A 21,650-nucleotide genomic window follows, 5' to 3' on the forward strand; every position below is an offset into this window, starting at 1 on the left:
AACACCATGTTTGTCTGCACGCCACTATGAACCTCACCATGATGATAATGGACTGAACCTCTGAAAACTTGTAAGTCACCCCAATTAAATATTTTTTATAAGAGTTACCATGGAAATGGTGTCTCTTCACAGCAATAGAAATCCTAACTATGACACTGCCTCTCTCTCTTGTCACCTATCCTGTCTTTGCGCAAATAAATCTCCTTTGAGCTGAGAACTTGGTCTTGGTGTGTCCTGTGCTGACCCTGGTCCTTTCATTGGTTTGGTGACTGGGATTTGTCTACAGGACAACCCCCCTCCCCCAACACACACACACACATACACACACATATACCAGTACTCATACATTCCACACCATCCAGTGACTGCCTTTTTCATCCAACGGCTGCTAATTGATGAGTTTCCCCTATACCCCTATATGCCTACGCTCTTGATAAGCACATTCCATTCGCTCTGGTTTGGTTGGGAGAGTGCTCTTTCACTTTTGGTGGTTGCACTGCCGAAATCTGGAGCCCCTACTCCGAAAGCCCTGGTGACAGGTCCTGGATTTCTCCTCGGCCAATTGTGTCGCTTTCTTGGAAAGCCTGGGCGATGACCTCCTTATTGGCCTCTTGAGACTCATGGGGACACTCTGTCTCTTGACCTTGAATCACCACCAACTAGTGATGGTAACTGCTCCTTAATTCACTCCCAACATTCCTGGTTAATTAATACCCAGAATTCACCCTGGCACCTGAACAATGGAAAGGGAGATCCCTTTATGTCTCAGTTTTTTTCTTTTCTCCAACACCTTTGTGTGTCTCTTACACTCTCAGCCTTTTCTACACTCCACTGTGCGCCTTTCTTCCATTCCGTGTCCCATTTAAACCTCTGAGTGCTACAGGAACACTGACTGATTGCCGAGCACTCTGTGCCCACCTTTCCTTGGCCAGCTGACCCAGCCGTATGAGAGCAATACTGCCCTGCTTGCACCTGGCATTGCTGGGAGCCCTGCTGGCCACCCCTCATTGCAGCCGCAAGTCCAGCCCTAGCCTGACCTCAGGGAAAGAAAAGAAAAATCTTTCCTTTCTCTCTTCCCAACAACTAGTAAACCAAGACACCTACCCACCTGGACACCCAGCCTCTCTTTTCCCTGTTCTCAGCTATCTGTCTCTCCTCCCCCAGGAACTGCAGTCCTAATACACAGATTCCTTATGCCCAGGATGGGACCATTGTGATCCCTTCCTTGCTACCTCTCCTTAGGAGCTGCCTGCTAAGTCCTACAGCTCCCTTAAGTCCTTCTTGGCCTCTACAAACTTATCCCTCTCATCTCCCTTCTAAAGTCCTGCAGATTCTCTACACACCTCCACCTCAGTGGAGCTCCTGCTCACCCCCCCTCTTTCATTAACCATTCATTTCCTTATCTCTATGCCAGAAGTGTCTCTTGGGCTTCTGGAGCCTGCTATGCCCTTGGAGTGCCCACCAAGTGAGCAACTTTCTAAAGACACTTACTGGCTCCCTTTTCCTCTGCACTCTCTCTACTCAGCTCCCTTGTAAAGCTTATAGAAATTTCCTCCAGCCAAATTTTGTTTTTTGACCCTCTCACTTCCTTAGACTTAAACAGATTGACCTCAGGCCAAATTTTGGCACACCTGATTTCCAAATTCTCACAAATCATAGCAACTTCTGCCACTACTCAGACAAATGATCCCTAAATCTCTTATAGCTAAATACTTGCTCTGCTCTACACTTAGAGAAACCTCAGCTCTTAGGCTCTACTTCCCACTCTTAAAAATCTTTGATCTTGGATTTCTCCACACTCTGCTCTCCTATGTGTAAACTCTGTCTCAAGATTTGTAAGTTCCCTGGGTATGGTTTAGTATCTATAAAATCTGTAACAAAAATTGGCTTTAAATTTATAACTGAAGACCTATAATTAAAAATCTACACAATATATGTGATTCAATTCTTGTCTAAAATACACTGTACATGTTACTTAGATTTAACTCTTGTTTAAGAAAATAGCTGTTTTAAGATAGTAATCATGTGGCCCTCCTCCATCTTAGCTGATGACCTCATTAGGAGAGAAGCAATCACATGACTGGCTGCCATCTTTACCAAGGTTAAGGAGTATATGCTGTGTGACTTCATCTCAAGATGACCACATGGCATAAAACAACAATTAAAAAATTTCTCAGTCCTACTGAACTCTCTGTTTATTATTTATTGTATTGTGTTAGACTAAGGAAGTAACAAGTCTCCAGAATATTTTGGATTGGTATGAATTTTTGTATAGTTATAAAAATTTAACACTATATTTAATATAATATACTATATATGTGATTCAATCCTGGTTTAGAATTATTATATGATTATGAAATTTTAAGGTAATAGAGGTCTACTTAGATTAGTAAAAGCTGACTAAGTGATTTACAACTAATTACTTATGTCTTTGCTAAGTGTTCAACACCAGGCTCCTAAAACTAAGAACATATGTTTGATAAATAAAGTATATTTGACAAATTAAGGTTTATAAATTCCTAAGGTCTACTCAGATTCACAGTGATATCTGTCTATGATTTAGATAATTATTAGATAAACTAAGTCATATAAAACCTGTGATATTCTGTAGTGATATGGTATAAAACAATCAAAAGTTCCCTAAATTGATATGGCCTGTATTTATGACTAAAATTTTATTTTGATACCAAAAAAGCATTAATTCAAAAATTTATTTTTTAAGGCTAAACTTAGCATATATAAAAATATAAAGTCCTAATCTTATAAAAACTATTAACTTATTGTAAACTGTTAAAAATAATTAAAACATACAAGTTAATCATCAGTTACCTTATAAATGCTCAAATTCCTTAATGTGTACAGAATTATACTATAGTCATGCTAAGTACTAATACAATTAATTACAGTTATAAGCTTTATTTAGCCTCCTGTATGTTTTCAAAATTAAGCTGAAAACAAGGAAATTTTGCTCAATGTAGACCAGCAACTCAGTTTCTTGGGTCCCCAACAATGATGCCCCAGTGTAAGTAGGAAGTAACCAGAAGAATGACACCTGTGTACCCAACACCCAATGACCCAATAATAAAACAAATATGTGGTAATAAAAGATTAACATTAACAGATAATGGTCCTCAAAATTTTTCAGATATCTGCTGAATATGCCAATAAACATGTGTAAATGCAATTTATAAAGGTATAAAAAGTGATTTAAGGTACATAAGAGATTTTTAGATCTCTTTCCTTCTCTCTATGCTATTGTTGTTTGGATCCCCAAACTTTTACTATGACTTAAAATCATAAATATCCTTCCCTTTCTACAATATAAATTTTATTTTAGATTACAAACAATGGTAAGGCTAACATATGCTGTGGGACAATGCTCTTGTACCCTCTAAAGATTTGTCACTTGTACAAATAAAATGCTGATTGACCATTAGCCAGGCAGGAAGTACAGGCAGGGCAATCAGACTAGAATTCTGGGTAGAGAGAAGGCTAGGTCTGCAGTCACTAGCCAGATGCAGAGGAAGCAAGATGAGAATGCTTCACTGAGTAAGTTACCAAGCCACATGGCTAAACATATATAAGAACTGTGGGTTAGTTTAAGCTATAAGAGCTAGTTAAAAATAAGCCTGAGCTAATAGGTCAACCAGTTTATAATTAATATAAGCCTCTGTGTGTTTTGTAAGGGCTGAATGGCTGCGGGATCAGGCAGGACAGAAACTTTCATCTACAAACATATATAAAACTTTCATTATTTTTATAAGTTCAAAAATTCTTGCCGGGCGATGGTGGCGCACACCTTTAATCCCAGCTCTCGGGAGGCAGAGGCAGGCGGATCTCTGTGAGTTCGAGACCAGCCTGGTCTACAGAGCTAGTTCCAAGACAGGCTTCAAAGCCACAGAAAAACCCTGTCTCGAAAAAAAAAAATTCTTATAAAGTTTCAGGAAATTAAAATGAACTTGAATCCACGTGTCACAGGTCAAATGGACTCCAGGAAAGTTCCCCTGTCAACCAACAGCCGGTTTCCCTACCTGCCCATTCATCTCTTCTAAGGGAATCTCTTCCCCCTTTTCTGGTTTTGACTCCCCTTCCCCAACTATCAGGACCATGAACCTAGAAGTTTTAAATGTACACCCAATATAAAAAAACTTCCCCTAAATTCCTTAACTTTACTTTGTCTTTATTCTATGTGTCCCAAAAGATTTCAAACCAACTGCAGGTTGCTCTGGTAACTCATCAGTCCTGGCTGTTTCTTTGGAATCCACATACTAGTCCAGCCTTACATACTACACTTTCTTAGTCTCAGATGATCCTACAGAGCCTGGACAACAAGGAAATAGCTTGCTCTTCCTAGCCTTGGCCAGCAACCCAGCTTCTTGGGTCCCCAACAATGATGCCCCAATGTCAGTAGGAACTAACCAGAAGAATGACACCTGTGTACCCAACACCCAATGACTCAATAATAAAACAAAAATGTGGGAATCAAGGCTCTGGTAGGCCTGAGCACAGCAAACATGGCTCTGGCAGGTCTTGCCCTCCCCCAATCCTCCTTCCCTGCTAACGTGTTAGTTTACAATCCTAAAGCCAGTCAACAAATTCTAGTCCCTTATTTGATCACTTTTTCCTCCTAAGGTTGACCAAGGTCCAGTCATAAAAACACTATACCGACCAAACCCATCCAATCAAAATTAATCAGTTCAGTCTGATATGGGATTTCCCCTTTCTTTTATGAACTGCCATTTTCCTATGCACCAAGTCTGTCTCCTCTCTACCCAGAGGTAGTACTTTGTCCTTCTGAGGCAAATATCCCTTCCTTTCCTCCCTTCCCTTCTCCACTCTCCTTTTTCCTCTTATCTCCTTTGTCCCTCTGAGGCAAATAAATCTCCTTAGTGATGAGGTCTTTGTTGTGATCTCTGCCAACTCCAGTCCTTTCACTCTGACCTTGTGGTTTTTTTTAGACTTTTGTAGTGGTGGAGGTAGGTGGTGGTGGTGGTGATGGTAATAAAATTCAAATGAACACAAGAACACAAAGTATTGTGAGGTAGAAATGCTGAATCCACAGAAACCTAGGTGGAGTGGGGTTAATAGTTTCCACTTAAAGCTGAGGCTGCACAAAAATCAGGTGCCTGCTAAGCTCAGGTCACCTCAGAGAGCCTCCCCATGTGCAAGGAATGGTGGCCCAACATGGTAAGCCACCCTTCGGGGGCTGCAGCAAAGCCCTTTCACTCCTCATCACCCAAGCTCCCGCACTGACACTCACTGGGGAACTATGCCATGGTATTGGGAGAGCACTGCACAGAATAGTGGACCAAAGCCCTGTTCCAGCAAGCACCCCAACCTTTCTGTAGTCTGAGGAGTGTTCTTGTTCACACAAATCATGGTGCCAAAAATTGGCATGGAGGACAGAGATTGACTATCCCTGTGGAAACAATAACTAATTTTCCTGACTCAGACATAAAAATGGAAATCAGATTTCATTAACATGACTGTTAGAGGAAGCATGAAAAACTGTGAAGACATGATGGACACATCAATAAGCTTGAAGAGCTGATTTCTTCAATAAATCCCCCAAACTTTGCTTTACCGGGGAAGGGCCCAGGTTTCTTAGGAACGTGCTTTAGCTACAGCTGTACCTGGCTTCTCGGTATTAAGATAAACTATCCTACCAAAGTTCTCAGATAATGGTTAGTCATAACCTAAGGGACAATCCTGTGTTTGCAGGACACTAGTTCTGGCATCTCCCCCCCATTCCTTGTTTCCTGGGACAGGTCACATGCATCACAGGTATCTCATGATGAATTCCCACCATTAACTCAGTCCTAAATCTCTGAGGCCTTCCAGGAAGAAAAAAATCGTCGTAGCTCGACTTATGGCCAACTGTTCCCTAGGAGATACCGGAACATTTAAACTGTGGAAGGGTCACAGCACAGGAACTGTAAAGGCCTTCTGCTATTGATTCAAGTTTTCAAGTTGAATAACTTGGGAGAAATACGGCAATATACAATTAGGTGGAAGCATCATGAATGTCCCTTCCCACTTCTCCAGTTCTGCCGTGCAAAGGATGATTCTGGACTGGATTGCAAACCGGGGAATCGGGGCTTCCAAGTCAGCTGGTTCCCCAAACTCCCACTAAAGTTTTGGTAAATTTTTCCTCTCTTCGGATCCTTTGCTCTTTTCTGTGTAAACAGGATTGTGGCATCCCTCCTCTCCTTTCTGGGCCTGCCGTGAGATCAAATGGGGACCCTGTGCTCATAGTCCTCTAAACTAAGGTCAGTCCCGTGGGAAATATTATTCTCTGCAGGCAAACTATGAAGGCCCCGCTGAGAATTCAGTACTGGAGAAGAGCAAGCCCACCTGTCCTGCAAACTAACTGGGACGTGCATTACATCCACAGCACCTACTGTTGAACAGCCAATGAAAACTGAAGAGAAATGGCAGCTCGTCAGAGAGTTCAGCCTTCCGTTCCGAACTGTTTAAACATTCTCACTACATGCTCTCTGCTGTTCTCAGGTCACTGAAAAGAAGCCATCCCCACTGCCAGTTTACAGCTAGAACCCTTTAGTGAATAAATGCAATTAGCTCAAAGAACAGACAGCTGCTGACTGCTGCTCTATGGTGAATGCCTTCGGAAGAACCTGAAAGGCAGCAGGATCCAGGTCCCAAATGGAAACTCTTAAATTGCTCTGGAATGAAGTAGTTTCAGATATACTAGCATCAAGCTGAATAATTAATGCCTTTTCTGCACTGATTTTTGTAATTTTATAATTGCATACTCAATGTTGGACAGTAAACCTCAGGATCAATTTCTTACTACTGCCAGAAATCAAGCTACAAATAGCATAGCCAAAGTTTTCAGGACAGAGCCACTGCATGGAAGTCCACTGAGGCACCCCAAAAGCAGCTGACGCCCTGGCTGACGGTCAGGCTGCAATCAGGTTGGCACGCATATCACATCTGTCCAAAATGCCATCTTCTGGCTGAGGAATATTTCTTTTTCTTTGATTATGTGATAGAGTTTCAAGTTAAGAGTTTAATTTCCAACACTTTTAAGTGTTGCAGGCACACACAACATTCCAGGGTTATCACCCCATGAAGCCATTTTGCTCAGTACCAACCCAAAGTGAGGTGTGAAGCTTTAACATCTTGAAGCCTGTCACTCTCACTGGATCCACTCTTAGGAAGGTCTTTATGGCTCCTTTGGTTTGGCTTTTCTTTCACTGCTCTCAGGGTATGCTTCAGTCAGTCTTCTACACTTCCCCATCCTTCCACTGGAACTAAGTTTGCTGTGGGGAGATGCATCTTTATTGTTCTTCAGAGTCTGCAAGAACCACAGAGCAAACTCGATGGTAAAATCAACTCTTGGAGATAAAGATCCAATGGCCAGTACTTGCCCTACTACAGAGCCACATCACCAGTCCCTACAAGTTACCATCATAGTTTGACAATTAAGGCAGAACTTCTGTACACATAAAGCCAGGCAGGCCTCGAAGTTCCGTAGATGTTGCCCTCTGTACCCAGTTCAGCAAATAACTCAAGACTTTACTCTGGAATGTCACCCACAGGCTCTGGCTTTAAGAAATTATTCCCCGGCTGGTAGAATTATCCGGGGAGGCTGTGGTACTTTGAGGAGCAAGGTCTAGTAGTCAGAAATCTAGGGGAGGGTCTTCAGAAGTTATACTGACCCTGGTTCTAGTCTGTGATCTGTGCTCCATGTACGTCTCTGCCTCCTGTGCCTGCTGTCAAAAATGGAGCCACTCTCTTTTCCGCTGGGCCGAAACATTTCTGAATCTGTGACTCCCCTCTGCCTCTAGGCAAAACCCCCAAACAAACAAAAACCAAAACACTATCCTCCCTTCAACTGATCCCACCAGGCATTTTGTCACGGAGACAAGAAAAGTAACTATACTCCTGTAAGCCTAGTACCAGACAGGGGGAGGGTACTGTGTCACATGTGAGGAAAAGAAAGGGGAAATTTCACTCTCCCAATTCCCTGGAGATGCCACTGCCACAGTCCATTTATCAAGCTAGCGCCCCCTGTAGGGCTCTGGGTACCGCCACCTGACTTAAGCTGTTTTCTGCTGCGCAGACTTGTTTTCCCCTTTTGACTCTACATTCTCAGAACCATACTGTCAAGTAATTTAACACAGTGGAAGAGCAGCTCAAAGCCTGGCACATAGCCAACATTCTTCCTTCCATACCAAACAACAACAGAGCCACCCTGCCTAGAGTCGTATCTTTGTAGACAATCACTTGGTGTTTTTCGGGTTGTCATTTCTCGGCAGCCTCAAAGGATTTGCATACCATCTTGCAATGCAGCCAGCTCATGGCACTTCACTGGACTTGGTGCTTTGGTCTACATGGGTGAGCAAGGCTGGAATCCACTCACTCAGTACCTAGTTGGGCATCCCATGGCTGATCACTGTAGACTACCTTGGTGTAGCCAAATCCTATCCTTTAAACTGGGACTCTTTAAAAAAAAGTCCTCCTTCCCTGGAGTCATCACAAAACATCCGACCCAAGATACTTCCATAAGCTTCTGTGTCTTGGAGACTTCTCAAAACCGCAACAGTTGGCAATGGTCTAATCTCTCAAATTCGGAATGCTGTGTTAACTTCACAGAGCATTCACAAAAGCGCAGGACACATTACAGAAATCAGCAAGGTCCAGTCCAATAGTTGTTAGCCTCCATGGGGCTACAAAGCACTTGAAATGTAGTTAATGTTACTGGCAAAGAAGATTTCTGATATCAATTAGTTCTAAGAGTTAAGTTTAGACAGCTGCAAGTAGCTAGTGTACCAGAATGACAGCACAAATCTAAATGGCTCATATTTTGAAAATGATGGACAGCTTCTAGTTAAAAGCATTTAACAAAAAGAGGAGGAGCTCAGTAAATATTTGGTGCCTTCCAATAACTTCTTTCATGCCTTCTGGGTTATTTCAAAGGAAAAGGGGGGGAAAAAAGCAACAATTAAAAACCCATACTACTTAACAATCTGATTTCAATGTAACTAATGATTTTTAATATGGGAAGTGGCACAAAGAAAATAAAAAAAATAGAAAAATAAGCATTCTAGAAGTTATGTATGTTTAATGCTTAAAAGTCTGAATGCACAAACAATCTACCATCATAGAAGTACTGGTGGCCAATACAATGCGTTAGAACTATGTACAATGCACAGTTTAGTATCAAAATCTTTCTACACTGTAGAGTTTTATGAAACTGTTAATGACATCAAACACTAAGCACTTAAGACACCATGTTTTGCTACCACACGAAGAACGTCAATGACAGTCCATTTCAACTTGCAGCATCCATCCATTGCTAGTATGAAATTAAATGATTTTCTACTTATACAATAAAGTTTATCTACACAGTTCTTTTGATTTTGATCCATAGCAGCAAAGGCACTGTACATCAGCAGATCCACAGACTTAAAAGATCTTTTTAAAGCATTCAAACAAAAAATAATAATAAAAAAGGAGTCACATGTTATAGTTTAACAGCAACAACAACAACATAAAAGATAACACAATGTTTCTGGCACAATGGCACAGCCTGTGTCCATTTTAGGGACATCCAACTAAGACATGGAAAGAATCAGAGGTAAAGAAAGCAAGTCGTCATCCCAGGAGAGTCTCTTCTTTGTGGCCTTCAGAGGAGGGCTCTGTAAAGCCTCCTCTGCGGGCCTCTTTTTGTGAAAGACTTGCCTTGCACAGCGGTAGGCAGACAGCACTCCTGCACCTGCAGCTCCTAAAGAGCATGCCACAAAACAGCCCGCCATGGCTCACAGCGACACAACTGCCCAGAGACACACAGCTCCCTTTGCCAGTAAATTTGGCAAAAATATTTAGAAGAAATTAAGTTCTCTCTTTGAGGCCCAATTTAATTTCTTTATCCGTCTATAATACAATAAAAAAAGGGAATTAAAAACATATTACAAAGATACTTGTCAACAAGTAAAAAAAAGAAAGAAAAACATCCAATTATTTTTTAATATAACCTAAAGTTATAGACATATTGGTTAAAGATGCCCAAAAAGACTCCAAGGAATAGTACTTGGCTTGTCATATTCTACTTATTCAGCCAAATTTCCAAGTGTTTTTAATATAAGTAGAAAACAAAACAACCTCATAACAATACAGCAACATATTGCTTCCATGTGTAATTATACATTTCATGTCTCTATACAGTCAATAGTCTACATTTAGTGACATTTTTAATCAGTTATTTTAAACCTTCCTTTCCCTTCCCTTACCAAAAGCGAGGGGGTGGAGCATCAAATACAATGCGCCTTCATTATCAATGCAGGAGCGGACAGCTTTATTTAGTCAGTCATTGTTAGAAAGCCTTCTTTAAACAAAATAAATATATTACAGATATAATACATAATTAAAGATTCCATTCACTGTTAGGTATTCCATGTTCTTCCAAGTCGATAGCTGAAGATTTGGTATCACAGGTTCTTAAATGAGTATTCACAATTCAATAGCAAAGAGGAAGTGGGGCTATGGAAAGGGATTAAACTCCACAACTGCAATGAGTATTGGAAATCCTTGGTTTTAGATGTGGGAGAGGGGGTGGAAAAAAAAGTACAACAGCGCAAAGTGCTACAAGGAGGAGTCCAGTTTGCACGAAGATTTGTCCTTAATAAATAACTTCATAAACCGTAGCCTTCTTGTCCCCAGAGCCAGTGACAATATACTTGTCATCCACAGAGATATCACAGCTAAGCACCGATGAGGATTCTTTGGACTAGGGAAGAAACATATTAAGAATATCACATACAGTTACTAAGAAGCAGGATTGGTTATGGAACAAATACACAGGCAACATGTTCCATGGAGCACCCAGAAGCAGGTATACGGCAGTCCCAACATTTCTAAATATGGCAGTACTACAGCCAATCCTTGAATGCTTATCCATCACTTAGACTAATGGTTCTTGCCCATGAGGCATCGAAGAGACAGTTAACTCAATGGGCAGAGTGCTCTGTCAATGAAGCGAGGCCCTGTTTTAAATTTTATTCCTGGAGCTAGAGAGAGCTCAGTGGTTAAGAGCACTGGATGCTCTTCCAGAGGACCTAGGTTAAATTCCCAGTCCCCACATGGCAGCTTACAACTTTCAGTAACTCTAGTTCCAGGGAATCTGACACCCTCCTCTGCTTTCTTTGGGCCCCAGGCACGCAATATGGTGCACAGACACGCGGGCAGACAAAACACAAAGTGAAAGAAAATTAAAACCAAACAAAAAGCAAAAAAAAAAAGTCTCTATAAAGCATAGAGTTTAAGATATAAGAAACTCTCAACTGCTATTGCCAGGTGGCCTGGATCTGGGCTGTGCCACAGAGCAAGTGATGAAAGATGCTAGTAAAAATGCCCAACACCACTAGAATAAAACATAAAAACATGTACGAGTTCAATAGTTGGAACAGAAACACATTCCATTTAAGGGTATGTGCATGGAGGAAATGAAGGAATGAGGGCAGACCCCACACAGGTTTTAAACCAGGACCCTGATGAATACTTTGAACATGAGAAACTGAAAATATAAGATGGCTACCTAATACACTGAATGTCTCTCAAACTTTTCTAACTGTAACTGTTAATTAAAATTCCCAAGTCAGCATATACATAAGATATAATACTTGTATCTTATATAAAAGACAGAGTCTAATATTTTTTTCTTTCATTTGTTCACCCAAAAGATCACAAAACCTCCAGTATTAAAGTATAAGCTTCAGCCAGGGATGGTGGTGCATGCTTTTAACCCCAGCACTTGGGATGCAGAGGCAGGTAGATATCTGGGAGTCTCAGGATAGCCAGAAATACATAGTGAAACCTGGTCTCATATAGAGAAAGAGGAAAGGTACAAGCGGCGTCACGGTAGCTGTTTTGTCATGAGGATAGCCTTGTATAGCATTCTATTCTGGATTTGGATAACTAATCTGCTTTATGATGACTTAATGTCACCTTGTTAATGGACCTGGAAGTCTGTTGTATTAGTCCCAAACACTGAACAAAAGATAACAGTCTAACTACAAATTAAGAATAGGAAGTCATTAACTTGTCTATGAAATCCACACATCTGTAAAAAGAAAGGAGAGGATTTTGTGTGCATGTCTGTGTTTGTGCCATGTCTAAATTTGAAGTTTTTACAAATAATTTCCCCACAAGGTTCAACTCTTCTACTAAGAACAGCAAATTTATAAAATCAATCCAGTTCAACAGAACTTTTCTGGAATATTCCTGGGAAAAAGAGTTAGTTATATTTAATTATATAATATTAATTAATTATAAAAGAAAGTGAGCAAGAACTAGAAGAAAACCAACAGTACTTAAGGTGTTTAAATTTAAAAAAAAAACTCAAAATTTAAAATAAAAATGTTTAATATACATAAACACAAAAATGTCCCTAAATGACCTAAAACTCCCACAAGAAATATAAAAGAGGGTTGAGTCATGGGTAATACAGGATTTGCTGTGACATTAAGGTTCAGAAATTGCAGCAAAAGACTAGTGCTATAGCTTGTGGCTGAGCAACTAATCCTCCTCCCTGCTTCTAGCAGGTTCTTGCTTTGCCTGTTAGAAATGGTATCAGGTGCCCAACATATTTTCAGGATGCACGAAGATGGCACAGCTAAATCAGGACAGGTAGCACACAATACCAGTACTCAGCAAGCTAGGTATTACCTGGAATATGCTGGCCCCGTAAGGTGTCCTCCAAGCATTCAGAAGGTTGTCCTTTCCAGTGCTCACAAACCATTTGCCTACAGGAAGAGAGTTCAGTGTTATTTTATAATTTGCTTCACAGAATGCTGAATTAACATTCCATTTATAACAAATAAGAATGCCTTTGCCTTCCAAAAATAAAGCCCACCCTCTTTCTGGATTTCATGAGCCACTGATTGTTAGGATAAGGAATAAAGTGGATTAAGGCTAGCAATTTACATAGCTTACTAGGGAAGCATGCATGGTTAAGGAAGCTATATAGCTGTAAAGAAAGACACATTAACAAAATAAAAGACTCAACTTGGAAGGAATCAACAGAAGAACCAAGCAATCATTCTGGTTGATAGAAAATGAACAAAAGGGACTGCTTACCACAGTGGGCAAACTTCAGTGACAGCACACAGCTCTCATGAAGATGCAACTGGTATTTGTCAGGCTTGGTGACATGCAACACTTCCACATTGCTATTCTCCATCCCCACTGCAAGCCACTCTCCAGTTGGGCAATAGCCCAAAGAAAAGATCTGAAATTAAAACAAATGATGGTAGCTATACAGGACAAAGCCTTCTTAACCAGGAGGTATGCTCTCTCTTTTTTAAAAAAAATATTTATTTATTATGTATACAATATTCTGTCTGTGTGTATGCCTGCAGGCCAGAAGAGGGCACCAGACCTCATTACAGATGGTTGTGAGCCACCATGCGGTTGCTGGGAATTGAATTCAGGACCTTTGGAAGAGCAGGCAATGCTTTTAACCTCTGAGCCATCTCTCCAGCCCAAAAGGTGTGCTCTTAAATATAGAGGACATTAACAAAATCTGCAATAGACAGGAAGAACCAAGTCTAAGAAATGATCTCTAGCAGATCCATGTTCAAGTATTATAATGATATTGCTTGTAATCCAACAAATAAAGCTTGCCTGAAGATCAGAGTGTAGAGCTAAGCCACTAGTTAGCCAGGCAGTGGTGGCTCACACTTTTAATCCTAGCACTTGGGAGTCAGAGGCAGATGGATCTGAGAGTTCAAGGCCACCCTGGGCTAGGGAGATTGAATTTGTCTAAAGAGAAACAGAGCTCACTAAAGGTGATCCCAGCACTTGGGATCATATGCCTTTAATCCCAGCACTAGGAAGGCGGAGACAGGAGTGATATGGCTGGGAGGAAAGAGGAATATAAAGAGGGGAGGAGACAGGTACTCATCTGCAGTCTGAGGTTTGGTAGAGAGGGATTCAGTCTGAGGATTCATAGAGACAGGACCACTCCTTCTGTCTGAGCATTGGTAGAGGTAAGAACTCTCTAGTGGTTCGTGCTCTGCTTCTCTGATCTTTCAGCATTAACTCCTATATCTGACTCCAAGTTTTTATTGTAAGACCAATTAGAAATTGTGCTACAAAGCACATTTTCTTTTAATAGGCTACATTCCCCACACAGTCCACACCTGAGAGGTGAAGTCATGCTGTTGCAGCTGCCGCCCTTCACGCAGGTCCCAGGATCTCACAGTGTTGTCTAAACCACCTGTCCAGAGCTTGGTGCCATCATTGGAAATGTCAATACAACTGGCTCCATCTGTGTGGCCCTGGAATTGCCTGAAAATATAAAATGGAGGGAAAGCCCTTGAAACGTTAATTTTTATTTTAATTCAATTAATTAATTGAATTCAATTAATTGTGAACTCTCTGCTGATAAAATTCAGTGCAGGCTTTATCTACAGATCTCATTTGGTTTATGCTTTCTAATTATTCAAAATAATAGTAAAACATATCATGTAACTGTGTCTAGCTGGGCAGGAGAGAAAGGACATGCTCACAAGAAACACCCAATGTAAGTACATTCAGTGTGATCCTCTGCCCAGGGTCACTTCTGATAAAATGTACATGAGGTATGGAGGAAAGAGTTCAAAGTGGGTCCCCACCACACAGTCAAAGATGGCATTGAATATCTGAACCTTACCCGAAAGGTACAAGAACAACAATTATTTTGTTTTTGGACTGAACTTAGTAGTCCTTCAAGATAAGACCATACAGGGCTCTTTTCTTCCGCACACGCCCTCTCCATCATAGTGAAAGTTCCCTGATTATAATGCTCATTCTCATTTCTCAAACTATAATGCTGTTGTCTACCTGTTCTTAACTATGGGAACAGACAATTTAGGCCATGTGAGCATTCACAGCAATCTATGAGTACTGGGCCCTTGGCAAGAGCCATACAACTGCTGGTGAAGTTGTGACACACTCAGCACCTAAACTAAACCATATACTACCTCTTCTCACTGAGGAGTAGGGGCAATGATGGTGTCAGCAGGCACAGATAACAAATTAAAGATACCTAGTGAACCCATGAGGTACTGACAACAGTATGTATGTAAAAATGACTTTCACTTCTAAAAATCTAAATCAGTAACGCTTAGTGTGTGTGTGTGTGTGTGTGTGTGCACATGTAAAACAAAACATTCATTTTATAAAATATAGTGGGGAAGTAAGATATTACAGTTAAAAATTTTCATTATCTCTAAAGTTTAAGAACGCTGTATTCCACCCAGACAAACATATACACAGTCAGACCGTTTTGAACACCATGTGGTAAATTAGCTCTCCCTTATAAAGAAAAAGTGGATTCAGCAGACCTACCTCACCAGAGTCTGGTTGTGCAGATCCCACACTGCGATGTTGCCATCACTACAGCATGAGAAGCAGACCTTGGAGTCAGGGCTGATGGCCAGAGCATAGCAGGCAGGGGCTGAGGACGTCAGCTCTGCCTTGATGCGTGGGGTTGGAGCTGCCAGGTCCCAGATGGACAGTGTACTAGCTTCCCCTCCAACAATTAAGGTGCGACCATCAGGGAGCAATCTGCAGGAACGGATGTAGTTATCCCTGTTCTATGGAGACAAAAGCCATCACAAAATTACCCATGAGGAAAGAAAACAGCATTAACATGAGAGCAGGAATCCATAAAAGTATTGTGTTCCCTTCTGGTTTAATGAGCCATTTATACTTATGACAATGATAAAGTAGATTAATGCTACAAAATTACATGAAATTAAGGAAGTACTTAAGCTTGATCTACAAAATTTAGTACCAAGATATTTAATCTTAATTAGCACCCAAATGCAAAGATCTAGTCCCACTCCTGCTACCAAATTAAGCAGCCGTGAACGTAATCTGCATACACAGATAACATGGGTCTGCAAACAAACCACTACAATTCTCCAAGCTCTGAAGCCCTGGCATATTTTGCTGAGGATGAAGGGTCCTGGTATTGAAACCACATCACAGTTAAAGTCACTTGGGAGTAGGCACTTTTGGCCTAGCTTTGCTATGTATGAGTAACAGGCAGAAAATGTTTCCCCATACATGAGTTTATGGAAATCTTACATACATTAAATTATGTTATATTGAATGTTACATTAAAGGACTGTTCTGGTATAAGGGAAGAAAACTAAGCTGCAATTTCCTGTACAACCCAGGGACAAATGATAACAGACCAGCTAAGGAACTGGGAAGCCACATGAACAATTGACTTAAAGTTCTCAGGTATGTTCTGGTAGAAGCAATGTGTGAACTCTTAGCGTTCTTGAACCAAGTGATTTACTTTTGACCCTGGGAACAGGGTGAATGCAGATTGTACAGATGCACATACTATATATGAAGAACTGGACCACTCTGAGAGAAACCCCTCATCTATCTTCTTGGGACTGCTATGGTTCTCTCAACATCAGGGTCTTTCTTTGTCATCCCTGCTCACTTACCAGGCAGTCCAGTTGGGAGACTGGGCTCTTGTTGCCAGGATGGCTGATGTCCCAGACCTTTACACAGCCCTTGCCACCTGTGTACACGTGCCTTGTGGGATTGCTGATGGTCACTGCACACACCACCTCCCCATGGTTGAGGGTGTTGATCTGCCGAGCATGTCGAGGGATCCCGGGTCCAATGAGGGCATCAGGGGGAAAGGGGACAGGCTGCATCTGGCCATCGGCACTAACATGAAAGGAGTATGCTCTAGGGCACAGGAAGGAAAAACAGGAGGAGGATAATGTAGGAAGCATTAGTGTTTGTTTTCTTTTGAGACAGGGTCTTATGTATCCCTGGTTGGCCTCAAACTTCCTATATAGAGAGTGGGGAGTAACCCGTCTGTCTGTCTCTACTTCCCATGTGCTATGGTTAGAGGTATGCACTGACATGTCCGATTTAAGCAGTAATAGATATCAAAACCTAGGTTTCATACATAATAGAAATACATTCTACCAACTAAGCTACATTTCTTGAAAATGTCATTAAACCATTCAATATAACAAAAGAGAAAGAAAATCCTTTCAGTGCAACTTGAGATCTGTTAAAACAAAAATCAAATTTATCTGGTACAGCACAATAAGCTTCAAAGTCATGGGGCTTGGTCCATAACCGAATACCACCTAGCTGTTTAACAGTTGCTGTGTGACCATCAGTAGTTACCTAGCCCCTCTGAATTCAGTACTAACTTCAAAAGGGAGAGGATGAGTCTATAGCTTACAGAGAATTAAGTGGGATAGCTAACATCAAATATACATAGTACCTATTTTTTTCCACTCTAAACCTTCATTGCTTTGTATTTTTCAGTGGTTCCATGGCCTGCACCAGATTTTACCTATAGATGGATTCATTCCAACCAAATGAGTTATTAATGGAGGTGACTAAGCTAAAATTCTAAAGCTCTGAATAGTCTCATTCTGTAGGTGAAAATGGTGAGATGGCAGATATGCCAAAAAATAGTTATAACACACTGATCAGACAAATTCTAAAAAAACCCAATAGGAATAACTTGAAAAAGTGTTCTGCCTGACAGCTCCAAGGCCCACCTTACTTATATACAGTATTTCCATTTCCAGTCCACACCCTTAAAAGCCCTGTAGTGTGAAAACATTTGGCTTTAAATCTTCATCAACAGATTCTACCTTTAGGACACAACTGTTAGCAAGGGAATAGTGAGGCTGTAGGGATGCAGGTCAACTTTAGGAGAAGCAGGTGCCAACAGCAGGTGGGAAGGTGCTGAGCTTATTATGGTAGCTCCTAGGTACCACACCCCTTTTTGAGAAATATGTACCATAGCAGAGAAGGCATTTATGGGCGTATGGAAGACAGGGACTTGGACTAAACCATGTGCAGGATAAGAATCAAAGCTAAGATAGTGTGGTGGTTTGAATAGAAATGCCCCCAAGTTCTAAGCCATTTGAATACTTTTGTTACCTAGTTGGTGGCACTATTTAGGGAGCTTTAGGTGATGCACCCTTGCTGGAGGAAGTAAGGAGGGCTTTGAGATTAAAAGCCTCCTGTCACTGTAGTTTGTTATGTTTCCTGCTTGTATTTGAAGATGTGTGTTCTTAGCTACCAGTTCCAGCCACCATACCAGGCTCTTACTGCATCCTTGCTATAATTATAATAGACTCTAAACCCTTTGGAATCATGAGACAAGAGCAACACTTTCTTCCACAAGTTGCTTTTAGTCATGGTGCTTTATTATAGCAACAAAAAAAGTAACTAAAATCAATAGTTTATAGCTCTTTACTGCAAAAGTCTAGGCTGGTCATGTTTACAAAAAGTTAGCCCATCATTGAGGGTTTGCCACAGCTGCTTAAGGGAAAGGTTGAAAAGCTGAGAAGTCAACAGAGAGTATTTTCTAAGTCAAATAAAGAGGATAAAGAGGACTTGGAGTCACACCAATTGTGACCTCAGAGAGTGAGCTTATGAGGAATGTGAACACAGATGGTGGGAATGCTAGGTGCAAGAGCTACAATTCATAGAACCTGACTTATGAATAAGCAAGATAAAGCTTATTTTTTATACTGGAAAGGATTCTTGGATTCTGGAAGCAACACTTTGGGTAATGATGCAAGCTTTTAATACAGGCAGTTAAAACTGAGTAGACAGATTTTTACCACTTAGCTGTTATGTTTTTAATGACAATTCTTAAAAAACAAAAACCCCTTCCAAGGATCCCTTCACTAAATAAGTTCTAAAGAACTTTGAGAATTTAAATAGTTAAACAACTTTCCTTCAAGGCTTTAGCAAAATTTCCATCAATATAATACTCTGAGTGATTAATATTAATACTATGTGACCTCTAGAGCCCAACTACATGAAGGACTGAAAAAAACACTCTCTAGCATTTTTATTACTAGGAAAGCTACTCAGGCTTCTGGGGAAACAATGACAGTTTCCATTCGTATGGTAGTGGAAACTTCTGGTCAAGATTGAAGGAAAAGAACTGAGCACAAGGCTCAGAAGCATGGTGAGCCAAACAACTTGTAATTCTACAGTAGTCTAACTGCCATGACCCTTAGACCAAGGTAGCTACTGCTTCTTTAAACATTTTTTTTGCATAAAATGTAAAAGTTTTTATATATGTTATATATTCATACATATATATATATATAATATATTAAGATAAATTTCAACCTTAAAAGTGTAAAAAGAATATAATTTTAAAGAAAGATCATTTAAAAAAATTTGAACAACTAAGATTTCATTCAGGATTTATAGACAACAGTGTCTTAACTTATATTCTGCGTACGATTACACTCCTGTGGCTTCAAGGCTGACATGCATGCAGTACGAACCCTCACCTTATCTACTCTACTACCTCTGCTGGCTACTACTTGGACACTGTTAGCAGCACCTGAAAAAAGACTGTACCTCTTCTCTAAAGGAGCCCTTTCATCGCATCTCAGTTCACATGGAACCAGAGCATCTTAGTTGTTATTTGATTAATCCCATGACCTCATTATATAGTCACTGCTTGAAACAGACCAATCTTTCACCTTCAGAGTTCTTGGTCAACAAAACTTGTTAGTCAGTCAATCACTATTTGCAGAACATACACAGGTACACAGAATTTTATGGTAATTGATATTTATGTCTTCAACTCTCAAGGAACTCAAAGTCTAATTTGCCTTGTTTCCCTTATTAATCAGCCAAATATTTACTGAACAACTTGGCTATGGAGCCAGCACTGTTTGATGCGACTGGGACATTTGGGTTGTAGTCTGTAAGTTATAGGAGGAAGAACCTTGAGCTTTATTCAACAGATAGAAGACAAGAACAGAGCCAAGGCCAGCCAGGTGTGCTTAACACTGAAGGGTAGGTGAAATGGGAAAAAAAGAACACAAGGAGACACTAAGGCAACAAACAAGTGTCTATGTAATACTGAAGTAACAAGCAAAGGGAAGTTAGAGAAGGAAGAAATCAATGTACATTTATTTACTCTTTGAACAAACCAACACTGTGAGCATCAATTGTGCCTAAGTAGTATTTAAGGGATTAGAAGTTCCTTTTCCTTCCTTCCTTCCTTCCTTCCTTCCTTCCTTCCTTCCTTCCTTCCTTCCTTCCTTCCTTCCTTCCCTCCCTCCCTCCCTCCCTCCCCTCCCCTCCCCTCCCCTCCCCTCCCCTCCCCTCCCCTCCCCTCTCTCTTTTCTTTTTGGAGACAGGGTTTCTCTGTGTAGTTCTGGCTGTCCTGGAACTAACTCTGTAGACAGGCTGGCCTTGAACTAAGTGATCCACCTGCTTCTGCCTCCAGAGTACTGGGATTAAAGAAATGTGCCACCACCACTACTTTGGAAGTTACTTCTTAATTGAATATTCATTACTGATGGGAATGCTATCTGGTATAGTCACTGTGAAAATCAGTGTGGGGGTTCTTCAAAAAACTGATCTATACCACCCTTGGTTTATACCCAAGGGATTCTACATCTTACTACAGAGATATTGTTCATCCATTTTCATTCCTGCACTATTCATAACCACCAGAACATGGAAACAGCCTAGATGTCCATCAACAAATGAATGGATAATGAAACTGTGATATATTTACACAATAGCATATTTATTCAGCTGTTGAAAAAAATGAAACCTACAGGTAAATAGATGGAACTAGAATCAGTCATCCTGAATGAGGTAACTCGGACCCCAAAAGAAATATTGCAGGTTTTATCTTATATAAAAACGTAAGTTTTTAAGTTTTAGATGTCTTTGGTCCATATAAAATATCTAGAGGTTAGGTAATTATTCTAATAAGCGGCTAAGAGTTTTCCAGGGACGGGAAAGCAGAATATAGTGTTATAAAGGGATAATGGAGATACCAAAATAGAAAGATTAAATGGGGAGAAGGATGGGAGGGAAGGGTAGAAAAGGGAATATGGGGAGCGATAACTAACACTTAAAACCTTTTGAAAAACCACATGGAAACTTATTATAGAAACCTCCTAAGATATATACATATATAGAAGGAATTTCAATGGAGTTAACATAATAGTAGAGATAATAATCCGACTAGACACCATATGTTACCAAACAAAACCCCCAGTACCAGGAATGTGTTATGACTTTTTGACTAAGGTCATTGCATGGCCAGCCCTACCCCTTGGACAACATTATAGGCTATTGTCAATGTTATTAGTTCACTCCACAACCTGATGGTTAGAACTTATTGCTGATGACATCACATACTTACGTCTCTGAATATGCAAAAATTGAGCTGCTGCTCAACTATAAGCTTCATGCCCTATTGATGAATGTTCACAGTGCTGGAAGGCACTAGACTATGCATGTTATAATCTCATTCAGCTATGAACCCTCTGAGATATAATAGTGACTTGCCTGGAAAATGTACCCCAGCAAAATATACTGATTACAAGTGAGACACAAATCTTATGGGAGTAACTAACTACTTTTTTTTATTATTAAAGTTAAGGTTCACACTTCCTGAGAAGGAACTCATAGTGACACTGTTGATTAGGCCAAGAACCCGAGACAAGATAGGTCATAGGCCTTAGGGGAAACCCTACTAGTTATTTTGCAAAATGAACATAGTAATAAAACAACTCTTAATGACATACTGTTATACCCACAGATACTCATTAGTGCATTGCTCAGTCCTTATCAGAGAAGTTGCTTCT

The 21,650-nt window shown here is 40.5% G+C and overlaps 1 protein-coding gene across 7 annotated transcripts in view; it reads right to left on the reverse strand.

Moving 5' to 3' along the window:
- Positions 1–9,068: 9,068 nt before the first annotated feature.
- Positions 9,069–21,650, reverse strand: part of Tle4 (TLE family member 4, transcriptional corepressor) — a 137,912-nt gene continuing 125,330 nt past the window's right edge. For all 7 annotated transcript variants that reach the window (XM_075973628.1, XM_075973625.1, XM_075973627.1 and 4 more), the window contains 6 exons: positions 16,473–16,722; positions 15,355–15,602; positions 14,166–14,313; positions 13,102–13,252; positions 12,691–12,767; positions 9,069–10,753 (listed from right to left, as the gene is read on the reverse strand). In XM_075973628.1, coding sequence (XP_075829743.1) covers positions 10,646–10,753; positions 12,691–12,767; positions 13,102–13,252; positions 14,166–14,313; positions 15,355–15,602; positions 16,473–16,722 — 982 coding nt within the window. In that variant the 3' untranslated portion in view covers positions 9,069–10,645. The remainder of the gene's footprint in view (positions 10,754–12,690; positions 12,768–13,101; positions 13,253–14,165; positions 14,314–15,354; positions 15,603–16,472; positions 16,723–21,650) is intronic.

Source organism: Microtus pennsylvanicus, chromosome 5 (genome assembly GCF_037038515.1).
Source record: "Microtus pennsylvanicus isolate mMicPen1 chromosome 5, mMicPen1.hap1, whole genome shotgun sequence".
In the NCBI taxonomy this organism is placed as follows: Eukaryota; Metazoa; Chordata; class Mammalia; order Rodentia; family Cricetidae; genus Microtus; species Microtus pennsylvanicus.